At 41.0% G+C, this 23,938-nt stretch overlaps 1 protein-coding gene across 7 annotated transcripts in view; it reads left to right on the top strand.

Annotated features, from left to right (window-relative positions):
• The window catches only part of lrba (LPS-responsive vesicle trafficking, beach and anchor containing), a 183,128-nt gene extending 159,224 nt beyond the window's left edge, over window positions 1–23,904 (top strand). For 5 of the 7 annotated variants that reach the window (XM_071503548.1, XM_071503552.1, XM_071503549.1 and 2 more), the window contains exons 48-56: window positions 5,553–5,642; window positions 7,407–7,584; window positions 9,007–9,072; window positions 10,804–10,959; window positions 13,445–13,612; window positions 17,712–17,813; window positions 17,951–18,147; window positions 21,734–21,885; window positions 22,488–23,904. In XM_071503548.1, the coding sequence (XP_071359649.1) occupies window positions 5,553–5,642; window positions 7,407–7,584; window positions 9,007–9,072; window positions 10,804–10,959; window positions 13,445–13,612; window positions 17,712–17,813; window positions 17,951–18,147; window positions 21,734–21,885; window positions 22,488–22,578 (1,200 nt within the window). In that variant the 3' untranslated portion in view covers window positions 22,579–23,904. The remainder of the gene's footprint in view (window positions 1–5,552; window positions 5,643–7,406; window positions 7,585–9,006; window positions 9,073–10,803; window positions 10,960–13,444; window positions 13,613–17,711; window positions 17,814–17,950; window positions 18,148–21,733; window positions 21,886–22,487) is intronic. The other 2 variants (XM_071503550.1, XM_071503553.1) reach the window with 1 other exon arrangement.
• The last annotated feature ends 34 nt before the right edge of the window (window positions 23,905–23,938 follow it).

Here is a 23,938-nt window from a genome sequence, read left to right as displayed (position 1 = left end):
TAACACATGTATAAACGCACACACACACACACATTTTAATGCACATTCATGCACTGCCTGGCTGATTTAACTCACTTGGCAGATCTTGCTGAGTAAGGGGAAAATACCATATTACCGTAAGTACACTTGAGTATTAGCACTCTCAAATGGATGCTTAATCTTGCTATATTATAAAAGCATCTGTCCATTCTCTGCATCTGTATTTCAAGTTGATTTTTGATGCCATTAGCCATGTTAAATTGTTTGTAGAATGGCATGAGAGAGCTAAGCTAACAATCTACTGGCAGGTATTGCTGAGCTAAGTCTTTCCCCTGTGTGATATCCCTGAAAGCACTCCACCAAGTGTTCCACTTTAACGCCTTAAAACCTCCTCCTTGGCTTTCATTCATTATTCATCCCCCTCACTTTGAACTGCTGCACACACGAGCTGCGCTGGCCTGCCCGACAGCAAATACACAAAACACAGGGCTGAAAAGAAAAACACAGCTAGCTTGCCCACAGCCAAACACCAGCCTGACAACTTCACCAATCTGCTGTAAAAGGCAGCGAGCCAGCAGCAGACCAATTGACCATGCTGAAGTTGTGGTAGCTAAAAATGGCGCATATCCTGTTCAAGTCAGCAAATAGTCACAGGGCATTGTACTGGGTTTCTTTTAAGATAATTTCAGTCAAGTAAACTGGATTCTTGTCTGGTTAAGAAAACTGTTAATTTACCAAGGTAAGAGCTGCGTTTTGGAAACATTGTTCCAACAAAGTCTTATGTGAAGGCAAGAAAGATAAGCGGTCACACATGTTGTAAGCTTGCCGACACTTCAGCCAGATTATTGAAAAATCTTTAATTAGAGGTAGAAAACAACAAGACAAGGTCAAATCTTTGCATATGGCTGCACTGTGTACGGTCAATGATTGAGAACATAGTTGAAAACTGTTGAGAAACCACTGTAAACAGCTGGTGTCATTGTGTCGTATTTGCATTCTGCCTGATGTGAGCCAGTTTTAGCCCTTTATCTGTTTGCTTCTCTTAGTCAGACAGTCACGGACATCTGCTTTTATAGTGCCCCGTTGTTGTGGTCCAGCTGAAAAGAGACTTTTTAAAGCCTGTTTGATGGGCTCTTGCCCCATTTGACTTTGTTGTAGCAATATTGCTGCATTCCCTTATGTTAGCAATTAATGTGGTGAGAACAATGTTATTATTACCAGTAGGGCAAAATGGACAAAACAATGAAAACAAGTTGTAATAAATCAGAATTACCCTTTAAGCTAAGGTCCCCATAGCTTTGAGGTATAAATGGAACTGAAATCAGTGTCTATCAAACGGCTGAAATGCGTTTTGCCTCCACTGTTCTGCTGCCCTTCATGCTCAGTGACTGGAGCATCACGGGCACCAGGGCTAGTTCCTTGATTTATCACCTCATTCACCCTAATTCCCATCCAGATGTGCTTTGGCCTTTAGCTTTACACACACAAACACATACGCACACACATGCAGATTCATTACCAGGGTGCAGCGGTCATTTCCACACTCAGTCCGAGCCCATTACCCACTCTGCTGGTCAACACACACACTCACACGCACACACGCGCACACACACACACACGCACACAGACACACACACGCACACAGACACACACACACACATTCACTGTTTCTGCCCTGCAGTTCCAGTGACCATGGGACTGATAAATCCACATACATACAGAACACCATCAGAGGCAGGTGCATGTGGTTTGACAGCACCTCCTCCCTCCCTGCTTGTAGATTTTGTACACGTGCATCCTTTGGAAATATTTGCCTGTAGTTTTGATGCTATCTATAGCATTTTCGATAAATCTTTAGTGAAGTAGTTTTTGACATTTGTATAATTGCGTGGGAAGACTAGTTGCAAATCTAATAGTTTCACCTTACATATCATATGAATGAAGTAGCAATGTTTGTTACAATCCATAAAGGTGCAAAAAGAGAGAGTTTGTTGTTTTCTCCTTCCACTCCCCCTCTGATGCTGTGAGTCCAGTCTGCTGGATTTCACCGTCTGTCTGAGCACTTTAATTAGTTAAATAAACCTAAGCAGTGTTATCCCTGTGAGCTAAGCCAAAGCTCTCCTTCAACTGTGTTTGTGCGGAAGGAAGCATGCCCTGACTGTGCAGAAGGTGGAAACAGAGTTCCAGGCCTGGGCCTTGTCATGGCCTCGAGCTGGGGCTGGCTGAGGGCTGCAGGAGCTTTGAGACTGAGGGCTTTGGGTTTGAAGGTGTCCCCAGAGTCTGTCATTACTGAGTGACAACTGTTTCAGCCTGAGCTGTGGTCTGGGCCAGGCTAGGCCACATTAGGACAGGCCCCGGGGCTGTTCAATGTCAGGGGGATGGGTCACAGACGTGTGTTTGGTGTGTGTGTGTGTGTTTTTGGGTCGGAAAAGGTAGTAGATTTGGGCAGAGGGTTCTGTATTCCTTGTTGGCTGATTCCCTATACCTGCCACGCTGTTTTGCAACTGCTAACCCCCGCCCACTGCAACCAACCTCACACACACACAAAAACACACAGACTCCAGAGATTTGTATGGATTGTACCTTGATATGTTTGTACGTACACATTATATGTATACATGCATTCACTGGTATGTGTATACCTTTGTATATTTATGTGTGCTCATCAGCATAAATGCACATGGCTGTGTGTTTATGTGTGCATTTGTGCTCTGGGAGTGAGTTTGGAATATTTCAGCACAGATTAGGGAATGCTGTGGAGACCACTGCTGTGTTTTTCAAAACCATGATTACTTCCTGTCCTGCCTCCGCCGCAAGTCAAGAGAACTGTGTGTGTGCAGATGCATTTATGTGTTCGTGTGTGCAGCCTTGTGCATGGCATGCATGGACATCTGTGTTGCTTCTCGGTGTATAAAGAGAAACACACCCTGTGTTGCCTTCTCTTCGTTGTACAGGGCTTCCCCTCTTTCACATGTGATTATGGAAAATCCCGCAGCCTCTTACACCAGTAACAAAACACAGAGCCCCGTCTGAATTGTATAGTGTGTGCGTAATTCGGCAGAAGACGGGAAATATACCCACGCGAGTGAACCTGCTTTGACACTCAGCCAAAGTCACTCACCAAACACACGGCCCACTGGTTTATTTTCTTTGGACAAAATGCCTTTCGCTGCATTTAATATTTTTTTCAAAGAATTGACATATGCAGACTCTACCGCGACGCTGTTTGTCAGAAATACAAGGCCATTGTAGTTATTCTTTTTGTTCTGTTCACAGTCAGTGTTGTTGGGTCAATTTGCATAAAAACAGCATGTTTTACATGGAGATCCATCTTGTCAAGTGGCTGAGTAAATCAAAGGGCAGGCTGAGACATCTGAGCCGAGGGCGTCTCAGCCATTTAAATGTATAGAATATAGAAAACCTTCATCAGACATGGGCCAGCGCACCCAAAAGAGATTGGCCTTGTGGATGGCCCTTCATATAATCACCTGAGCATTGCATTGGCATATAGGGAGAGGACATGCTGACCTAGAGTCAACCACTTGCCAACGTTCCACAGCCTCATAAATGTCAGAGCTGAACTTAATGAAGATAGGTTGAGTGGCTTTGAGGAGCCTCTTCTACACATTAGCTTAAGCAAAATGCTCGGCTCTGCGGGCAGAGGAGAGGGGAGGCACTTTGACCTTGAATGATACACTGATGTCCTTTCACTAACAGACCAACTGTGGATGAGATGGTACGATTGTTTGTCATGATCAGTGACAGAGATCATGTGCTGTTCTGATCTTTGATATTACTGTGTGAAAAGAAAGTGTTACAGACTATTGTTGACATACATACATTATACAATACTTTTTACTCATGCTATATCATGGTAAGCAAACCTAATCCTTATCATGTATCATGTCTGAGTTTATCATGTGCCTCTATTCTTTAGACATATTAGGACTAGTGGTGCCTTTACACTCTCCTACACAGTGGAGGATTTCAGCTTATTGTTCTGTCAAAAAGAGAGAAAGATTAATGCAGGTAAAAAAAAGGAGAATCAAGAGAAAAGTGCAAAACGTGGAGAATGAAATAAATATCCAACAGAGTAGGTGACAAGAGAACAATAGAAGTGAACAATCTCCTTGGTCTTAATCTATATGTATGATTCTTGACCCTACAGAATCTGACAATACCTTGTAATAGACAGTTGCGATCTCTCCTTCTCCATGCCTCTCTGGTTAGTTTCAGACAATGGCAATGAGCAGACTAACTTCCCAACCTTTTTTCTCATGGAAATACCATATGCAGGCCTCAACTATGAGCTCATTCTCACAGGCTTCGCCAAGTCAGGCTCAAACGTCTCAGCCTACACACACAAGCTGTCACTCCCACACAGCCAGTCACAGTGCACACCAACACACTGACAGGTCTGTCATAATTTTGTGTTGGCCCTTTTCTCTCTGCTGGTCCCTTTTATAAACCACCTATCATACTGTATCTGTTTCACACAATGATGATTTTCTCACTATCTGCTTAATTTCTGCTTAACGTTGTTGTACAAACCTCTGTTGGCCCTTTCTTATATTTAGTTGTTGTCTGTATTTTGTGTTTTTAAGACTTTTTTTGGTAATATCTTAACAATTTGCAAAGGCTTTTATCTTTGCGCCTGCACATGCCCAAATTTTCTTTTGTAGATTTTTTAAATCAAATTTTGAATATTTTAAATGCTGCCTTTTATTCTCTGCCTAGATTTAGTTGGATTTGGAAGTTAAGGTTCTTCTTTCCTAAGTCACATTTAGTTAAAGCAAAGAAAAAAATGTTGGTTAATCAACAAAACATTTCTGTCCACAATTGTGGTGATCTTTTTATTATCATTTATCAGGCAAAAATATCAAACATTTCCTGGTTCTTTTTTGTGAAATAGATGGATTTGCTTCTTTTCTCTGATGCTCTATCTGAATCTATCTGAATTCTTTAAAGAAAACAACCAATTGTTTTGCCATCAAAAATAATAGTACGAGAGTGTAGAGTAGTGGGATATATTTCCTGAGCCCTGTACATCCATACACTGCTGTGGGTGTGTTCCATCCCGTGCTGGTTGGCCTGACAGTGAGCTGTGTGATGATGTCCAGAGGCTGCTCGGCCGGCGTCTGCTTTGACATTTATGGTCCTATACCTCTTCATTAACACCACCTAACCAGCCAACAAGCCCGCCTGTCCCAGCCCTCCTCTGTCTGTATGTGGCTGTGGAGGATAAATTGTGTGTGTGTGTGTGTGTGTGTGTGTGTGTCCAACAGTAAAAAAGTATGTGTACATGTATAAGGGTATGCATGTGTGCTCTACATTGTGTTTTTGGTGCATCTCTGTTTTCTTTTTGTTTAAACACAACGTTGTTAGGTTGGTGTAGCATTTATCATGTAGTTAAATATATGATAGGATAGAATGTGATCATGTTAATAGACTGAGTCTTTGTTTTGTCTTTTTTTTACATAAACACATGTCTGAGTTACAATGATGCAAGAAAAATCAAAATGAAATAAAAAGGCTAAACTCTTGTTTTCTTCTTCCTCCCTTTTCTCCCTCAGGCTGTGGAGTCTCAAATCAGGAGTTTTGGACAGACCCCCTGCCAGTTGCTCATTGAGCCACACCCACCCAGAAGCTCAGCCATGCAAGTGGTGAGTGAGGCACACACAAACATGCAAACAGATATTCTCAGCAACACACACACCACTGTGCTCCAGTCTGAAAATACTATGATGGATCAGTAGCCATCAGAGCTATAGTATCAGCTCCCGTGCTGCCTGTTTAATGCTGTCTCTGATTCCCGGGCTGTCCTGATGTTGGCACTCTGCTTCACATAAGTCTCAATATTTTGGCTCATTCTTTTCATCCCTCATGTGCCTCCTGTCCTCTCTTTCCCCATCTACAATTGTGGGAAAATAAAGTCTGGAGTTTGAAAGCATCTCCTCTCTCATCATTAGTGAGGTGTGTGTGAAAGGGAAAGATCACAAGCATTTGTGTGCACGTGTGTTTAGTAAAAGGTTTGCGGGAAAGGCACAGCTCCTGGCAGGAAACCTGGGTCTGAGCCAGATTTTCAACCTGAGCTGGAAGCAGAGGAGATCAGCGAAGGAGAGCAATGAGCAGCAGTCCTGAAGGCACGGCTTTTTAAGGGCCAAGGGGTGCAGTCAGTGTGCCTGCTTGTGATGGACCTAGGCCCCATGAGTCCCTATTAGTGTGGTGTCCCTGTGGCGCTGACAGCTGGCTGTAGACCACCACCCAGCGCACACATGTACACACAGGCACAAACTCAGACTGGTCCTTTGAATCTGCCTCACTTACTTTATGGACAAATTCCTATGAAATGTTTTTATTTTTACTCCACCACATATAGATTTCAAACATAATATTCAGACGCCATAATTCAGACACATTTCAAACCCTCCATTTTCCTTCAGAACACCCTGTTCTCTTTGCTTTTACATGTTCTTGCTCTTTACTTTCTCTCCATCCTCTCGCATGTGTGTGTGTTGTCAGAGTGTCGGCATCTGCCCATGCTGGTGGTAATGATACTGTCAGTGTGTCTGGTTAGCTGTCAGACGCACCGGATTTACTCAGCTCTGTTCCTGATGTTAAACACTGATGTTCCTCTTCTTTACACGCAAGGAGGAAAATGGCTCCGTGTTAGAGCTGCTTAGTACAAACACTCTATATAAGCTCCTGTCTAACCAGAGGAAACAATCTGATAGGTCAATGAAATCACTGTTTTTTGTTAGGACTGTTTTGTAGTTGGTCTCTCCTTCTGTGTATAAGTAAAGAACTGAAATGTAATGCAATGTATATTATCTTTATGAGTATGTATACTTTTTGTATATATTGATAAAACTTAGAAACAACAAATGAGTCAACAACAATTTTGATAATCAGTTAATCATTAAAGTCGTGTATTAAGAACAAAAGGCCAATGTTTCTCTGCTTTCAGGTTCTCAAATGTTTGAATTTGAATATAATTGTAATTTGAATGTCTGGCATTTTCGAATCAAAATAAGGAGCCTTCTGTTTTTTTCAGTATTTTCTGACCATTTTTAAGCCCAAATGATAGATTAATAGTAAAAATAATCATCAAATTATTCGTCAAATTAAATAATAATGAATATAAAGCTGAAGCAGTTTGGTCGTCCTGTTTTTCCTGCAGTCTCTTGCCTTTTCTGTTCAAACTTCATCACAAGCTCTTTTTCCTAGCTTCTCTGGGCTGCTTAAATGCTGCTAACCTGCTCAAGCTTCCTAACTTTCTGTCTTTCCTTCTCTTTCCTCCCTCTCCCTCTGTTTTTTTTCCTCGCTAACACCGACTGTGGCTGCGTCCCTCTGCGTCTTTTTCCTTTCACTCTTTGTCCGCCGCTCCACATATCCCCCGGGGGCCTGAACAGTATCTTCTCCTGCAGACCCCGCTGATGTTTACGGAGCAGATGCAGCAGGATGTTATCATGGTGTTGAAGTTCCCATCAAACTCTCCTGTGACCCACGTAGCCGCCAACACCCAGCCAGGTCTAACGTCCCCTGCCATCATCACTGTCACCGCCAACCGCCTCTTTTCCGTCAACAAATGGCACGGCTTGACAGGTGAGACGTTTATGTCCATGCACACATACTGTATATCCGGGTGGTTTCCCATCCCATTGTTTTTGCGCTATAAAAAATGTGAAAGTGTGATTCTGTTGTATTTTATTCAGGTGAATATAATCTTATGGTACCATAGAATTATTTTCATACTTCCTGTTCATCTCTCTCCTCCGCACTTAGTGGTTTCTAATTAATCGGAGGATTGACCCGTCTTGTCTCTATGGGATGGACGTTGATTTGGGAGACAGTTGACTTTGTCTACTGGATAGCAGTATCAAATGTGACACATGCAGCAGCCAGCATTAGGTCTCACGTCCACCTCCATACATCAGCCGCTCACTTCACCAAACCTTATTTACTCAACATCCATCCTACCCTGGAGGAAACATTAAATTTGATATCTGTGAATTTATTCAGATGAAGACTGATTGGTTTGTAGTAGAATACAACCTCATCCATGCACATCACACACCAGACAGATTAACCTAAATTGTTCAGTGAGCTGGCATTGTAAATAAATATTTTTCATTTTGGTGAAGAGAAAAATTGAAATATGTGCAGATCCAAACTTCTTTTCAGGTGCAGGACAGGGAAGACATTTAAATCAACAATTAAAATGAAAAGATATTCAAACTTTGTACATGAGCTTATTGAAAGCAGCACAGTGCTGCAGACATGATTCACATTTTATGTTTTAGAGTAGATGTAGCTAAAATACATAGAGTTCCATTAAATTAAAATAGTACATCAGTGTTTATGCTGTGCTGTGAAATCTAAATCATTAAACTAGTGCAGAAATAATCAATAATAGGTTGACAGGAAATTAATCAACAGTTTTGGTAAGATGACATGTTTAGGTCAACTTCCCAAATGTTAGAATTACCCTCTGCCTCGTGTATATTTTTGTAAATATGAATGCCTTTGGGTTTTGGACTGTTGATCAGACAAAACAAGCCCTGAGCACTTAGAAATTGTGAAAACCATTTTCTGAAATTGTATAGACTGAAAAGATAATCAATTAATCAGAAAAATAATCAGAGTAATCCATAATGAATACAATGGTTAATTTCAGGCATACAGAAAAAAATCAAGCTGTTGATAGATGAAAATAACAATAGAAATAAATTGCAGCCCTACATCAAATTATTTATTGCCAAGGGGCTGAAAGAAATGCTGTTTTATGTCCTGCTTTGTGACTTGCATATTTTAACTCACAGTTAGCATAAGGAACCATTGTCTCTCTGGCATTGGTAGCTTTTTGACATAATTGATGTCTAATTCGTGGCAGAACTCCTGGGCCAGTTGGTGACACTGACTTTATGGTTATAATTTTCAGTGTGTTGTAATGAACCGAAACCCCGCGTCTACTTCACAAGGCCACACGATTACAATATTAATCCAGTCTGTCTTCTTCTCTGTCAGGTCATCAGAGCTCAACGGTGCAGGACCAGCAGTACCAACTTCCTGTGGAAATTGACCCACTGATAGGTATGCTGTCATTAATGACTGTACAGTAAAAGAATCCACACACACACATGCGTATTCTTTCCATAGTGTGAGCTTATATATGCATGGGATGATTTTTTTGTGTGGATTTATGTCTGATTCCTGCTGGCATCTTGGTGACTCATGGCAGTCTGCAGAGCTGTGTCCCTGGACAGTAGATTAGAGTTGTTTCTCAGCCTCTGCCCCAGTTCACTCCTCATGATATAGCCCCTGCTCTCACACTAAACCATTTGCATGCAAATTGGAATGCAATGAGCTGTAGCCTAGGCCGGCATTTCATCATCAACTCCCCCTCTTTCTCCCTCTCCATCGTCCCCTCCCTCCCTCCCTTTCTGCATCCTCTTTGGTTTAATTTGAGCGGAGGGAAAGGACGCGTGTCAGTGGAAATGAATATGAATGTGGTAATAATGTGTGATTGAGAATGCACGGCGGACGGCTGTCAGGACAATATGGGCGCCTCTCATCCTTCACGACTTGTTGATGAGCAGGAGAAGAGTGCCGAGCCGCAGTGATGTATGGGATGCACTGGTGGAGCAGGGAGAGAGCAGCCACTTCTATCTGCTCCCGCCTCCGCCTGCGACGCTTTCCTGCAGCCTCTCGCGGTCTCACGCACATCTGTGGAGAGGGCTGTTCTTTTTCTGTGAATGTTGTGGTCACTCTCTGTCTCACCAGACCATTTCTACACACATTTTTTTTTTTTTAACACTTGACTACTGAAAGTAACCAGGCTTTATTCTCAAATATTAATCTTTATTTGCACGTACAGTATTTCTCTCGGCTCCTCTACACAGGCAGAATAAAGAAATCTTTTATCTGTGCATCAGGAGTTATACATTCAGAGCATGTTTTATAAAAGTATTACAGGGGGTGTATGCTGTTATTGAATACACACTTCAGCCTCATTCTGTCCTTTAAATCATTAACATTTTTTGTTTTGTTTTATCATTCGAAACTGTTGTTTTCTCTCGCCTTACACTAAAGCATAGATAAAGCACTAAATAATAGATTTTAGTGTTTGTGTGGGAGCGTGTGAGTGTTTTGGGGGCAGTCGAGGGGATTTTGTGCTTGTCAGTAATATATTTACACTGTTTGCATTCCAGGAGGAGTCTGAGCTAAACACAGTAAATTGAGGATGAGTGCTGAGCCAACTGTGGCTTTGGGGAATGTTAAAAATGGGCTGAAATATTAGTTGTAGCAGGTATACTGGACTTTCTCAGTTCCCGTCCTAAACAAGCTTCCTCGACACCTGTTCTTCAGCGCTTTTGACCCCACCAAATAAGAAATACTTCACAATGGACATATCTCTCTAGAAAAGAAAAAAGATACCACTTACGGAAGAGAGAATGTCAGTAAATTTGCTTTCTAACTAACCATTGGATAAATCACACAAGCAGGATGAATTGGCAGTGTGTGCTCTGACTTGAGTGGTGCACATATTTTGTGAAGACTATGCACACTCTCTGACTCTTAGAATCTCACGAAAGATGTGACCTCCTGTAAATTTACTCTCCAGGATTTTTTTGTATCACAAATCTTTGCACCCTGCAGTGAAATTGAAATGAATTTGCATCAGAGCATGAGCCCTTTGAAAATAGCTGACGAGTAAACAGTAAATTGTTTGTTGAATTATAGATTTAATACTTTTCTGTCTATTTTCAACATGCAGTCTTTTATCTGCTTAATTATTATTTTTTTTGCTCCCCTCCTCTCCAGCCAGTAACATGGGCGGTCATCGTCGTCAGATCTCAGACCTGCTGGACCAGAGCATTCAGATCAGCTCGCAGTGTTTCATCATCACAGCTGACAACCGCTTCATCCTTCTGTGTGGCTTCTGGGACAAGAGCTTCCGGGTCTACTCCACTGACACAGGTACTGTTTATCCATAACGATGTCGTCCCATCAGGTTTCATATGGTCAGAAAAATCACAAAGAAACTGCTTCCCTCATCTTTGTCCTAAACAGACATCAGCTTAGCCTTCTATTTCCATCCATCACCATAATATAATTTCTCTTCTATTTACCATATGACATGAAACACTCACTACACTATATGTCTTTGTGTCTCAACAAAAACCTTGAATGCATTTGTCAAAACATAATGCCTGTGATGCTACATTTTTAGGTTGGAATAGAAACTATATATATATATATATATGAAGGTTCACAGCCTGATAGCTCGTAGTGAAACATTTATTATGAATTTAGGAATACATGTAGCCACATGCCAGGAATAATGAAACTTGATGATTTGGTTAATAATGGCATGAACCCCATAAACTGTTGTAAATTTTAATTCTTGCAGTGTTGAAACTGCATGATGGCTTGAATCCGATTCTACATTCATGCTACCTAAAGCATGAACTCTGTCTGGTTTTATCTTGTGCCACTCTCAGGCCCTGATGTCAACTCTGAACATCAGCTGTCTCATAAGCTCATAAGCAGATTGCCTTGAAATATGAGGAACACATTAAAAGGATGAACCTTTCTAAAGTTAATGAAGCTCCGTGGGCTTTCCTCTAGCACCATCCTCAGGACACACTTCCTCTTCTGCTGAGCCCCACTAGTGCGGTTCTAAGAAAGACAAAAAGAAAAAAATCATTTTTATGTTTGTCTAACACTCTCGTATTATGTTAAGTAATGTACATTGCAGCTGTTGGCAGCCTTTAGAATTGAAGTATTTCAGATCCTCAGTTCAATAAACAGTACAGTGTCCAGTCTCTGCTGTTGCTCTGTTTTACGCTACTGTGCTGCACTGGACTGTAGCTGTCCCAGTGCAATTGTTAAAAATTTACACAATTACTTGCTGCAGAAAGGCTCTCTTTATTTTCTCTTTATTTTGCCAGTTAAAGGCATGTGTGCTGTCAACACATCATTGTAGCTACATATAAAGTCAGCTGCTCAGTTTAACAGTTGAACTGCTTCATTTCTGTCAGATACTTTCAACTGTAGCACTGAACTCCGTTTTCAGGCTTGAAGCCATTGTGTCAAGTTATTGTTTTGATTTAGTGAAGACCAAGTGTTAACCTCAATATACCCAATGTATGTTTGGATATTGTTTACCTTAATGTTCGTGCAATTTGAATATACTGTACAGTCTTTCACAGTGGTGTTGTGTGTCTGTTAGTCGCATACACACAGATGAATGCAGACATTTTACACACACACACGCGCACACACGCGCACACACACACACACACACACACACACACACACACACACACAGACACAGACACAGCATCAGGTCAGGGGTCCTAAATGAAACTGTCTGAAGCTTCATCTCTGTACCCGGCTTCTCAACTCTTCTCTCCGGCCCCATTCAGAATCCTACACACATCTATACAACAAACCCTGATTCAATTTCTGCAGGCTAGGCCCTCCCTGTCTTTTAATGTAGGAGGGAGGGAAGGAGGGATGTGAGCACGGAGATAGCTCTATTGTGTGACTGCCACCGGGGTGTACGACTGGAACGTGAACACAGTTTAATCGCACACGCTCAACAGCTGCCACCACAGTCCCTAAAGCCCCCAGGTTAAAGAACTGAGGGATTTTATCAATTACAAGACTTGATTGGTACACGTGCACGAAACACATAGCCTTATACACATGCGTGCACACACATCCAATTTAATTTGTCTGTGTGCATGCAAGTGTGTGAGCAGATGAGTGTTCAATATGAGATTCATGGTAGCCATTATTGCTGCAGCCATCATTACTTCTTTTCAGTGTTTATAAAGATGTCAAACATTTCACATCTTTGATGTCTCTGTTCTTCTTTGGAAGTTTAGTCAATGACCCGCCCAGTTTCATCGTAATACTCATTTTTTCAGTGAGATATAGCTCAATTATCCAATGGACAGTGATTTTGACTCGCAGACAGAAATGTCATGTGTTGCAAACTGTTCACTGTTTAACTGCAGAGGTCACACTATGAGGAGCGTAATGAGTATTAGACAGTTAGACAGTGGAGCTGTGGTCTGGAAATCTGACAGCAATTAGCCTCTTTATATATACATATGGAGCGCACTGCATGTGCATGGACACACACATACTCACACACTCGTACACACAGAGTTGGAACAAATATTTATTCTTGTCTGGGAATTAGTAGAAGTCTGATCTTGTCGTACAACTAGCCAAGCAGACAGATGATCAACAAACACATGGTGTGGGATTCAAAAGAATGACATCTAACAACACATTTCCAATTTATTAATTTATTTAGTAATGAAAGCACAATATGTGAGAACATATATATATATATATATATATATATATATATATATATATATATATATATATATTGTATTAATGAACAAATGAATATATACTTAAGATCATTTGTGTGTTTTTGCAGGCAAACTGACTCAGATAGTGTTTGGCCATCGTGACGTGGTGACGTGTCTGGCTCGCTCTGAGTCGTACATTGGAGGAGACTGCTACGTCCTTTCAGGCTCTAGAGATGCCACCCTGCTGCTCTGGTACTGGAACGGAAAGCACAGCAGCATTGGGGAGAGCCCAGGCAGTAAGTATAAGTACACTGGCAAACCTGCCCTACATGTGAGGGTACACACACACACACACACACACACACACACCCGGGTATTCTCTGAGTGCTCACTCTCCCAGACAGATCTGACTCTGTGATTTACGGCCTCTTTCTGTAAAGTAACAACTAGTTTCATCTGACCAGGCCAGGCCTCCTGCATACAGATTGGATTTCGCGGTACTGTCGCACCAGGAACAGCTTTCGATAATGTGTTTGAGATTGTGTGTGTGCGTGAGTGAGCGAGAGAGAGAGACAGAGAGAGACAGAGAGAGAGAGGGAGAGGGAGAGGGAGAGGGAATCTGTCTTTAATGTGAGTGAAAGTGAGAGCCACTTAGAGATGTTAAATGTGATGTTGGGGGTCGCCGGCCAGCACGAGAAAGTTCACCACCATCTGAGGGCCATGGGGTCACGCTAGTCGATAAAAGTGAAAAATGTCACGGGCCTCCCTTATGTTACCATAACATATGGCATTAGCCATGATCAAAGCATCACACACACATTGCTCAGTACTCAGCCTCCTCTGTGCTAATTTGGTCAGCTTAGATCAGCGTACATGTTGTTAAGTGATCCATTACAAATGGGCTGAAATTTATGACAAATTGTGATTTGGTTAATAAGCCGCACTGGTTTTTGATTTGTGGGACAGAGTGTAGACGATCGTTTGTCACTTACCTCATGTACACTGATGTGGGATGTTGAAACTTTTCTTATTCCCACGAGTTAATTGATAAGAATTTCCAAACTTTTTTCCAAGAAAGAATAAATATTTTAGTGAGTTGATAAATAGGGATGAACATAAACCACATTCTCATTCTCTGCTCCCATTTTGTATTATTTATTTCTATTTGAACACTTTATTTTACTCAACAGAGAACATAACAAGTATAACAACTTAATAAAAAGTATGAGCTTTGTAGTGAAGGATAGGCCACAGATTTTATTTTAGTCGCCGTTTTCAGCAACACTGCGCCTGTTTCACAGCTTTGTTGTTGTCACAGTCACAGCCTACAAGTTGTTTACTGAATTTGACTTGATGTTGTGAGGTTACACTAAAGTTTAGATTAACTGACTCAGATAATGAGTATAACAATTTAACTACATATTTGAAGGAACAGACTGTGTTTGGATTGATTTATGTAATTGTTATCTGGCTAAAGGGGATCTGTGTGTGTGTGTGTGTGTGTGTGTGTGTGTGTGTGTGTGTGTGTGTGTGTGTGTGTGTGTGTGTGTGTGTGTACCCATGCACGTGTTGTACATGTTCTTGCAATGTGTGTGTTAGTCTAACCTCAGTTGGCTCAGTGCAGTTACCGCGCTGTAGCTAGAGGAGCAGACAAAGCAGTCGTCATCCCAACCTCTCACCGCCACAATGTGATGCTCCATTGCCTCAGACCACAGGAGGCTCTTCCAGACATGAGGCTCTGCCGTACTCACACACTCACACACTCAGCCTCACATGTACTCACAAAATGCATACAGACTTTTCTTTATTCCTCTTCCAAAAAATGAAACACTTTCAAGCTTAAGTCTCCTCATACATTTGTATGGGAGCACATGCATGCACACAAACACACACACACGCATTCCTTTTCATGCATAATCTTCTGTGAATATCCCACACACTTCATAAGCTTGACACAAATGCCTCTGAATGGCTGATATGCACATGTACACGCTGACCCCACACTCGTGAAATAACGTTTTCACAGACACCACTGCCATCTGCTGGTCACTGCTGAGATGACACTTGTTAGTGATACCAGTTGTTGTTTTAAATGCACTGAACACTGTGAAGTGATGAAGAGGAACATTTTCTTTAGTTCTTAAAGCACCAGCACTATTTATATAGAAATTTGTTCCATCATAAATGTTGTAAATAGAACATGTAGCAGTATATATACACATACTATATACAGTATATACACACCATCATCATGTATTTATGTATCTCAAACGTCTAAACACACACACACACACACACACACACACACACACACTCTCACTCAGGCTTGTGGTTCAATAACACGTTGGAGTCAGTGTAACTGAATTCACTGAGGTTATGCTGTTGACAACTTTGAGCAACAAAGGTCATAAATGACACTTACTGACAAATGATCCAAAATAGTTGTGGCTTTTAGCACCCAATTTAGTACCCAACTTTATACACACACACACACACACGCACACACACACACCTGCCTTGTTCACACTTGGCCAGACAGTTGAAACCCTCCTCAGTGTCCCAGCTCAAGTCATGCATAGGTATAATACTGTAATCAGATGCAGCCCTAATTCAAAACAAATGGCAGGTAGAGGCTCAAAAGGTTAAAAGATACAACCATATATCAGCTTTATTGATCGTCTCTCAACAAAATCCAACATCATTCTTAAATCCACAGGCTTGTAGGGCCTAACTTAGCCTTGCCGACCTGGTTTGACCAGTGTTTGTGCTGCTGGCGTGTATTTTTGAAGAGGACTGCACAGCTCAACGTGAGGAGTTTAAAACAGCGCACTAGCATGAAAACAGATGAGGTCATTATTTGTACACAGTAGGTTTTTTTTGTTTGTTTTGCTTTTTGATTTGGATTATTAATAACTTTAGTATGAATATCCCATTTCAGTGTTAACATGGATTATTTGAATGTCTTGTATTAATAAGATCAATTTCCAAACATGTTATTTTTTTCAACCACAATCAAGCTATTGATTTAAGAATCCCTGTGTAACTTGTAATATTTTAATTGGAATTATGTGTGGATTCAGTTATTTTACTAATTGGAAACACTGATGCGGTCTTAACATGTGACAGGAGTTTCACTTGCCCTCCAGTTTGCCTTTTTACAAGGGTTCAGTGAGCAGTTTGTTCTATATAGAGTCTTTCAGCTAAATCTAATTAAGGCTTAACAGTAGCTCTGGCCTTTGTGAAAAAGTATCTGCCTTATTAGTGAACCTGTATTGAGTTTTGTGTCATAAAATTGAATTAAAGAGAGAAAGTGCATTAACAAACTGTAAACCATATTTGACACTACTACACTATGTCAAAAAGTTTTGTATATTGCTTCGTTTTATTGTAGGAAATGAAATGTAATTAACTTTATTACTTAAATTATATTTCCTTAAAGCCACTTGGGTTTAGTATAGAAATATTTGTGGAGAAAAAGTGTCATTAAGCATTTAAACATGAATGATGTACTGAGTGTCACTGCTGTTCCTCTTTCTGAACTTGACCGCTAGCAGAAGAAGATGGGGTCACTAAAGACAAGGGCCCCTCCCTGAGCAATAAACCCCCAATGAACTCCAGGCTTCACTCCACACAGACACACACACACAGCTCTGCTGACATGCACAGTTCCTCTGTTTTCATACTATAATAGAATGAAAAGTTTGGAAACTGCATCTGTCGGCCGTTGATCCATCTACATTTGTTTTGAAAAATTGCAGTAATGCAGAAAAGTCCAAACTCCATGCAAGTGTGCATTTGTGTGTAATTGTGTGTCCATGTGCATACAGATGGGGTTGGAGAAGGCGATTTTGTTTTGTCGCTCACCCTGACAGCTCAAACCAAAACAAAATCACACAAACTTCATGACTTGGACCATAATGTGCTCTCGCTCCCTCTGGCTCGGTTTCTCTGTCTAATGCAGAAACATCTGGATCCAGTGAAGGCGGTCATGGGGAGAGGGTTTTAAAGATAGGGAGAGGCGGTGGGTGACAAGTGCTGGAAAGGGAGAGTGAATGAGGGGAGAAAAGCAAGAATACAGATGCTACCATGAAAAAAGAAAATATAAAACAAATACCCCCTGAGCTGAACAAATGAATGAGCCTTTGGTTTTTGTGGTGAATCTCATACATCATTGTGTTTTAACATGGCTGTACTTAATGCTTTTTACATGGCTGAATTGCCTTTATGCTTTCATTTTATTTTGAACTGTATTAGTCAGCACTACAATGTAAAGAATTGATTAATGAGGATTTTTTTTTTGCTTTGTCCTCCCTCTAGTGACCAAAAGTGGTCATACACTTTTTTTGTGTTGCTGTTCTTGGTGGACTCAGACCTGTTTTGTTTGTATTTCCCCAGCAGAGTTTACCACACCACGGGCCATCTTAACTGGCCACGACTGTGAGGTGACATGTGCAAGTGTATGTGCCGAGCTGGGTCTTGTCATCAGTGGCTGCAAAGGTGAGATTGTGTGTTTGCCTGAGTAAATGCATCCATTATCTAAATTTATTTGAACAAGAAAAAGACTCACCAGCGTGACTGCCTCAGTGCAAACTGAGCTTTTCTAACTTCTCTTATTATTTCTCATCTGTTTGCAGAGGGTCCTTGTCTGATCCATTCCATGAATGGGGACCTGCTGCGGACCCTGGAGGTCCCAGAGCGCTTCACGCGGCCCCGCCTCATCCAGTCGTCCACTGAGGGACACTGCGTGATCTATTACGACAAGGGACAGTTTTGTCTCTTCAGTGTCAATGGAAAACTGCTGGGACACATGGAAATAGAAGACAACATCAAGGTGAGGAAATGTAATTCTGCATGAGCATACATGGGAAAGTGCCTGTGCACATGTGCGTCTGCACCACATCAGTGTAGAAAGTCCTCTCACTGATTAATGCCTTTCTTATGTTTTGAGATCTGAGCAAGGTGAAGGTCGGCTTGCCTCAGGGCAAACTATGGTTTCACATCTCTTTTATTCCCTTTCATAAGCATACTCCAGAGGAAATGGTCCTTTTGATCCAGAGCTCTGTTGTCAGGTCAAATTGCGTCGGCAGCATTGGTAGAGAACATTCCAAAGAAGTGGTCAGCTCTGGACACCAACACCATTAACTACCCTCCAGCGCAGGACGACACATTCCCCATTTCCCACATTTCCTCCCTCGTGGCTAGAGTGACACAAGATAGCAGCTACTGCCTTTGGTTTCCCGACCCGTTGTTTCCGGTTTGGCCTGGGAATTGTAGGCTAGCTCTGACAGACAGCCACACGCCTGTTTCCTATTAAGAAACCTCTCTCATGTCCAGGCCCCTAACCTACCAACCAGCCTGCTCCTACATGAAGCCACACATGCAATGTAGTATAGTAAAAACACAAATATAGCTTGTACAGGATGTGACAAATACTGACTGAGTGTACTGTGATTAGTATGTGATCTGCAGAGCATGTCATTGTTTCCAGAAATTAATTATGTTTTAGATACTTGCAGAGGTTTGTATTTTTCCCAGAGTTCCATGTAAAGATGTGAGGCTGTGACCTGGGAGCTGTTCGGGCCACTGCCAGCCTTGTCATCTCTCCTCTGCTGCTGTAAATTCCAGCCATGTCAAATGGCATTAGGGAAATCCTAACATCTTTGAGTGAGGCTGTTAGAGTCTCAGACCCCTCCTGCCTCACCCCCCTTAGCTCCACCCCCCTGGTCTGAAACTCCAGCAGTATTTAGTGCATTCATGTACATACCAGAATCAATCTTCTTAGCCCTCGGAGCCTCAGCACAGTATGACTCCTCGATAAATAAGTGTTTGTTCTGGCCTGCAGCATCCACTCAGAAAGAGACAGTAAAGCTGAGAAAGAGAGAATGTACGCGCTGTGAATTTATAAGGGTCTGAAGTCAGAGGTTAGATGACAGGCTAACGGACGGCATCCTAGTCTAATAGCAGAATCAAATGACAGGAGCCATACTGAATGGATTACAGTCTTTTAAGTGCTAGTATAACTCAAGCAGTGTAACCATTCCAGGGTTTTTTTCCCTGCCTGCGCCCATGTTACAGGGGGATTAACAGCACCATAAATTAAACTTTTTACCTTCCTGAGTCTCAGAATCCACCCACTGTTCCCTGAAAGAAGTAGGAAATATGGGCTTCAAAAGTGCATGTGTTTCTGCTGCAGTCATTTTTTAGTCATCTGAGCCCGGGTAGCCATCTTAGCTCCCACAGAGCCATTGGCCATCTTGTTTGACCGCCCAGTGGCAAAGGACTGATTTATAATGTCTGTCTGCAGCCTCCTACCTGGCCGGGCTGACATGTCTGCCAGCTCTCCGGCCTCCTGCTGGGCTGCAGTAAGGTCATGGACTCTGTTAGTGGATACATAAAGTACATTAATACAACACAGTACCTAGTAAATACTTCTCATAGTTGTTTGTTTTTTTTTTTTGTTACTGTTATTGTGCAATACAGCATCTGTTCATGGAGGGTGGTGCCAAGAAACAAACAGCTGTGACTGATTATTTATCAATTAAAGAAATTTAAAGCAGCAGTAATAAATATTTTTATATTAACAATGGATTAAAGTTCTACATGGCGTTTTAGGTTCTATCAGCACATTGTTTTGGTTTTTATGGTCTGCAACTTAACCGTTTTGCTTCAACCTCATTTCCAGCAGCATGAGGCAGTTTTCATTTCAACATCTCTAATAAACTGGTATCAGGAGGCAGAGGCAGTTAGAGTAGCTGGTGAACACATCTGAGCATATGACGGCTACAGAGCCAGATATTCTCCCCCATGAGTTATTTGAGATCAAAGCAGAGCTAAGAGGAGAGTGAATATTTGACTTGTATTCATCTTGTGGCCAAAACATGACTCCAAATAAAGGCTAATATTGCTGCTGGTTATGTATATACACAACTGCTAACTTGTAGGCCATAACATGAAGGAGCTAATATGTCAATGTTATGTTTCTGCCTCCTGCTGCCCCCAGGTGGGCAAAAATCCCAACAACGCGGCTTTAAATCCAGTTTTTCAATAATAGGTATCCATTTTATTGCAGGGATAATGAATCACAGTTTTCTCATGCGTTCATATACACTGCAATTCAGTCCAAGTGCATTGATCATGATTGGCTGAATGGAGCATTATCTTTATCGTTGTTGTCAGATTACCTCTTAATGTTGATACACAAGACAATTACTGTAAACACAAAGCAGACCACACCACACAAATCAAAACAGCACTGCACTCAGTCATGCTCCATTCCCAGCCATCTTGGATGATGATCTAACGTGGCGATTAGTCCTCCCGCCAGTGAGTGCATCATTGTGTGCCCATTTTGTAAGCGCCTGTCTGTGTGAGTGCCTTCACATGCGAGTTTGTGCCCATCTGAAGTGCGTGCATCATGGGAATGAGAAACAGATCTCATTTAATTCAGTGGTAGGAAGTTCCACAAAGTGTTTTTTATACAAAACATTTGCCTAATTTAGGCTGCACTTTTTCTATGTCCAGTCCAGTGTGTGCTGCTCTTGAAGGGTTATTTATGTTTTCCTTAGACAAGTTCCTGAAAATGAAGTGAAGTTGAAGTTTCATTTTCCCATTTAATATGAGCTTGATTCAACACATATGCTACTGATGATTGAAGTGTCTCTTGCTAAATCATTGCAGAGCGGCTACAGCTGAAAGATGGCCGACTTTGGTGTCATAAAACCACAAACGAGAAAAGCTCTAAATTAGTGTCATTTGCTGCTTTTAGAACTCACATTCTGCCTCGTCATTTCATCAGCTATGGTTACTTGCTGATTGATGCTCCTGACTGTTTAAGTTTCAGCTTCCACTATGCACTGTGCACATAATAGACTCCAACACACAACTTGATTTGTGTACGTCTAATTCCCGGGGGACCCATTCAGCTGTTACAGTTTGCAGGAAAAGCAGATGAGACGAGTAAATCTCCGAGCCTCGCTGTGGGGAGCCATCTTTGTTGCAAGTCAGTGTCTGTGTACAGAAAGCCCTTAAGGATAGCGCCACTGACCTGGGATATTTTGTTGGATCACATGACCTCACAGTTCGAGCTTTACTTTGACAGAAGAGATAAACTGGTCCCAGATCACCAGTCTTATTCGGAGACAATTTATGCTTGTGGTTCCAGATTGAATAGCTTTGCTGCTCTTTCTGTTTTGTTTTTTTCGTTTTCTTTTCAGCAGTGAAGGGCAGTTAACAGATGATCAAGTAAGTCAGACAGTGCAGCTTCCAGTGAACAGTATGCTTTACCACTGGAAAACTATGACCAATTCCAAACTCTTATATAATGTAAAAGTTGTCATGCATGTGACTTGCGAGAATCAAAGAATAAAAAGGAAGTTAAATAGATAATAATGACATTTTTCGCTCTTTTTCTTTGCCAGGCCATGCTTCTCAGTCGTGATGGTCAGTATCTGCTGACAGGAGGAGATGGAGGTGTCGTATCTGTCTGGCAGGTGCACAATCTCAAGCAGCTCTTCACCTACCCTGGCTGTGATGCAGGAATCCGCTCCATGGCCATGTCGCATGACCAAAGGTAACAAGCACACACATAAACACTTGCACACATAAAAAAGTGTCAGTGACTGTAACCAGTGGTGAAAGAAGTACTCAGATCTTTCATCTGTGATAAATGTAGCGACAGTGCCACAATAAAAATGATTGATGAATGATTACAATAACAGTCCTGCATTCTTAAACTATGGAACACTATGTGCTTAAAGCAAGACTGTTTACAGTAACTTCTGAAACATTAAATGATACATTTTTACTCTTATACTTTACTACTTTACTCTTTATAAAACTCACCCTTGCTCAATGCAATACACTTGCTTGATGCTTATATTTCAATTGTAGCAAACTTTAGATAGTTTGGACACACTTTTGACTGTATATCCTACTTTATGGAATGATAAGAAGTTTTGAATGTATTTTTTTTAACTAGTAACTATAAATGTCAAATAAATATAGCGGAGTAAAAAGTATACTTGCTCTGTCTGAAATGTAGTCAAGAGGAATTATATACTTCAAATACAAGTACAAGCATCTCAGTTAAATTCAAATTCACAACAAAAGAAAATCAAAATACACATGGAAAGCAAACAGAACCTCATGATGTTCCCTCCTCACTCCTCTAAGATGCATCATAACTGGCATGGCATCTGGAAGTATCGTGCTCTTCTACAATGACTTCAACAGGTGGCACCATGAGTACCAGACCAGGTACTGAGGTGACAACAGCTACAACGTGACTGACAAAGCTGGACACTGTTGAAGACCTCTCATCAAAGGCACTATTCTGTCTATCCTGATATCCTGAATGTATCTCACAGAAAAAAGAAAAGAAATCTGTCCTGTTATAGTAAAAGAATCAAACTATTTTTAAAAAGGGGCATTGCTATATTTTGTAGATCAGATAGAAAATTTTCATATAAATCATAGGGTGGGGGTTATGTTACTGTACGGTTAAAAACAAATCTATTTTTAGCTGTAAGAGTCTATTTTCATCTCCTCCAGAAAAGAAAAGAGGGATTTATGGGGAGCTAGTGAAAACCTTTTCTCTTGACTTAAAAATCCAAATATTTGTGTACTTTAGGGTGAGTGATTTTTTTTTTTCTGTAGGTGTGTATGTGGGGAATAATTATTAAGCTATCATTCACTTTTAACATTTTGCCATTTTGGCAACACAGTCATTAGATATGAAATGTTTGAAAAAATAAATAAATGTATTGGACAGAAGGATAAATGAAGAGGGAATATACATATATATATAAATGTCTATATATATATATACTGTTTAAATGTAGTCTTTCATATTTAAAATTTCCATTCCCTTTGTACCTCTGTGTTTCCTAAGAGATTGCGTTTCTGTGCATGGCTCACTACTCATAAAACACATCAGCGCAGACTTGTCGCGTTATCATTTAATACTTTAAACATCAAAAACACAAAACTTCCCTGCATCAGTGACCTTGGAAATGAGCTTTACACAGAGGATGTCAGGAAAACTATGTCAAGGATGATGCTTCTTTCACCTTTACATTTCTCTCCTAAATGACTGAATAAGCAAACGGTGAAACTGATAAATCTTGATTAATATCTCTGATGGAAAGACTGAGGGTATGAGATCAAAATTTTATGAAATCATGTCATATCATACCTAGTGCCCAAGCCAGCTTAGCATCGTCCTCTTTGAGTCCTGTCTCTAACAGCAAAGTGAGATGTGCAATGAAAGGAAGGACTTGCTGCATTTCAGTCTGAGGTTCTTTCTCTCTTTTTTTCATCACAGCAGTCCAGATCACATGATGAGTGATTATGTCGAGACGTATTTCAGCACTAAAATGGCAATGAGACATATTCCTTTGATCCTCAGTAAAATTTACGTCCAGTTGTATCTTTGATTTTGAGGAAACATTCCTTTGAAGTTTGAGCTTTGGTGTGGTTTGAATCTCCAGTTATATGACAACTACTGTTCTCTATCAACCATTTTTTGCAATCATATTGGAGTGTTTTGTGTGCTGAGTTCTGACAATAAAATGGAATTTTATAACTTGAATTGTGCTTGGTGTTAAATGCGTTTTTCATTAAGA

Source organism: Trachinotus anak, unplaced genomic scaffold (genome assembly GCF_046630095.1).
Source record: "Trachinotus anak isolate AG129_WGS33_773 ecotype Australia unplaced genomic scaffold, CSIRO_AGI_Tana_v1 ptg000019l, whole genome shotgun sequence".
NCBI lineage: Eukaryota > Metazoa > Chordata > Actinopteri > Carangiformes > Carangidae > Trachinotus > Trachinotus anak.
Note: the sequence above shows the minus strand (reverse complement) of the source record. Positions and strands in the feature narration are given on the sequence as shown.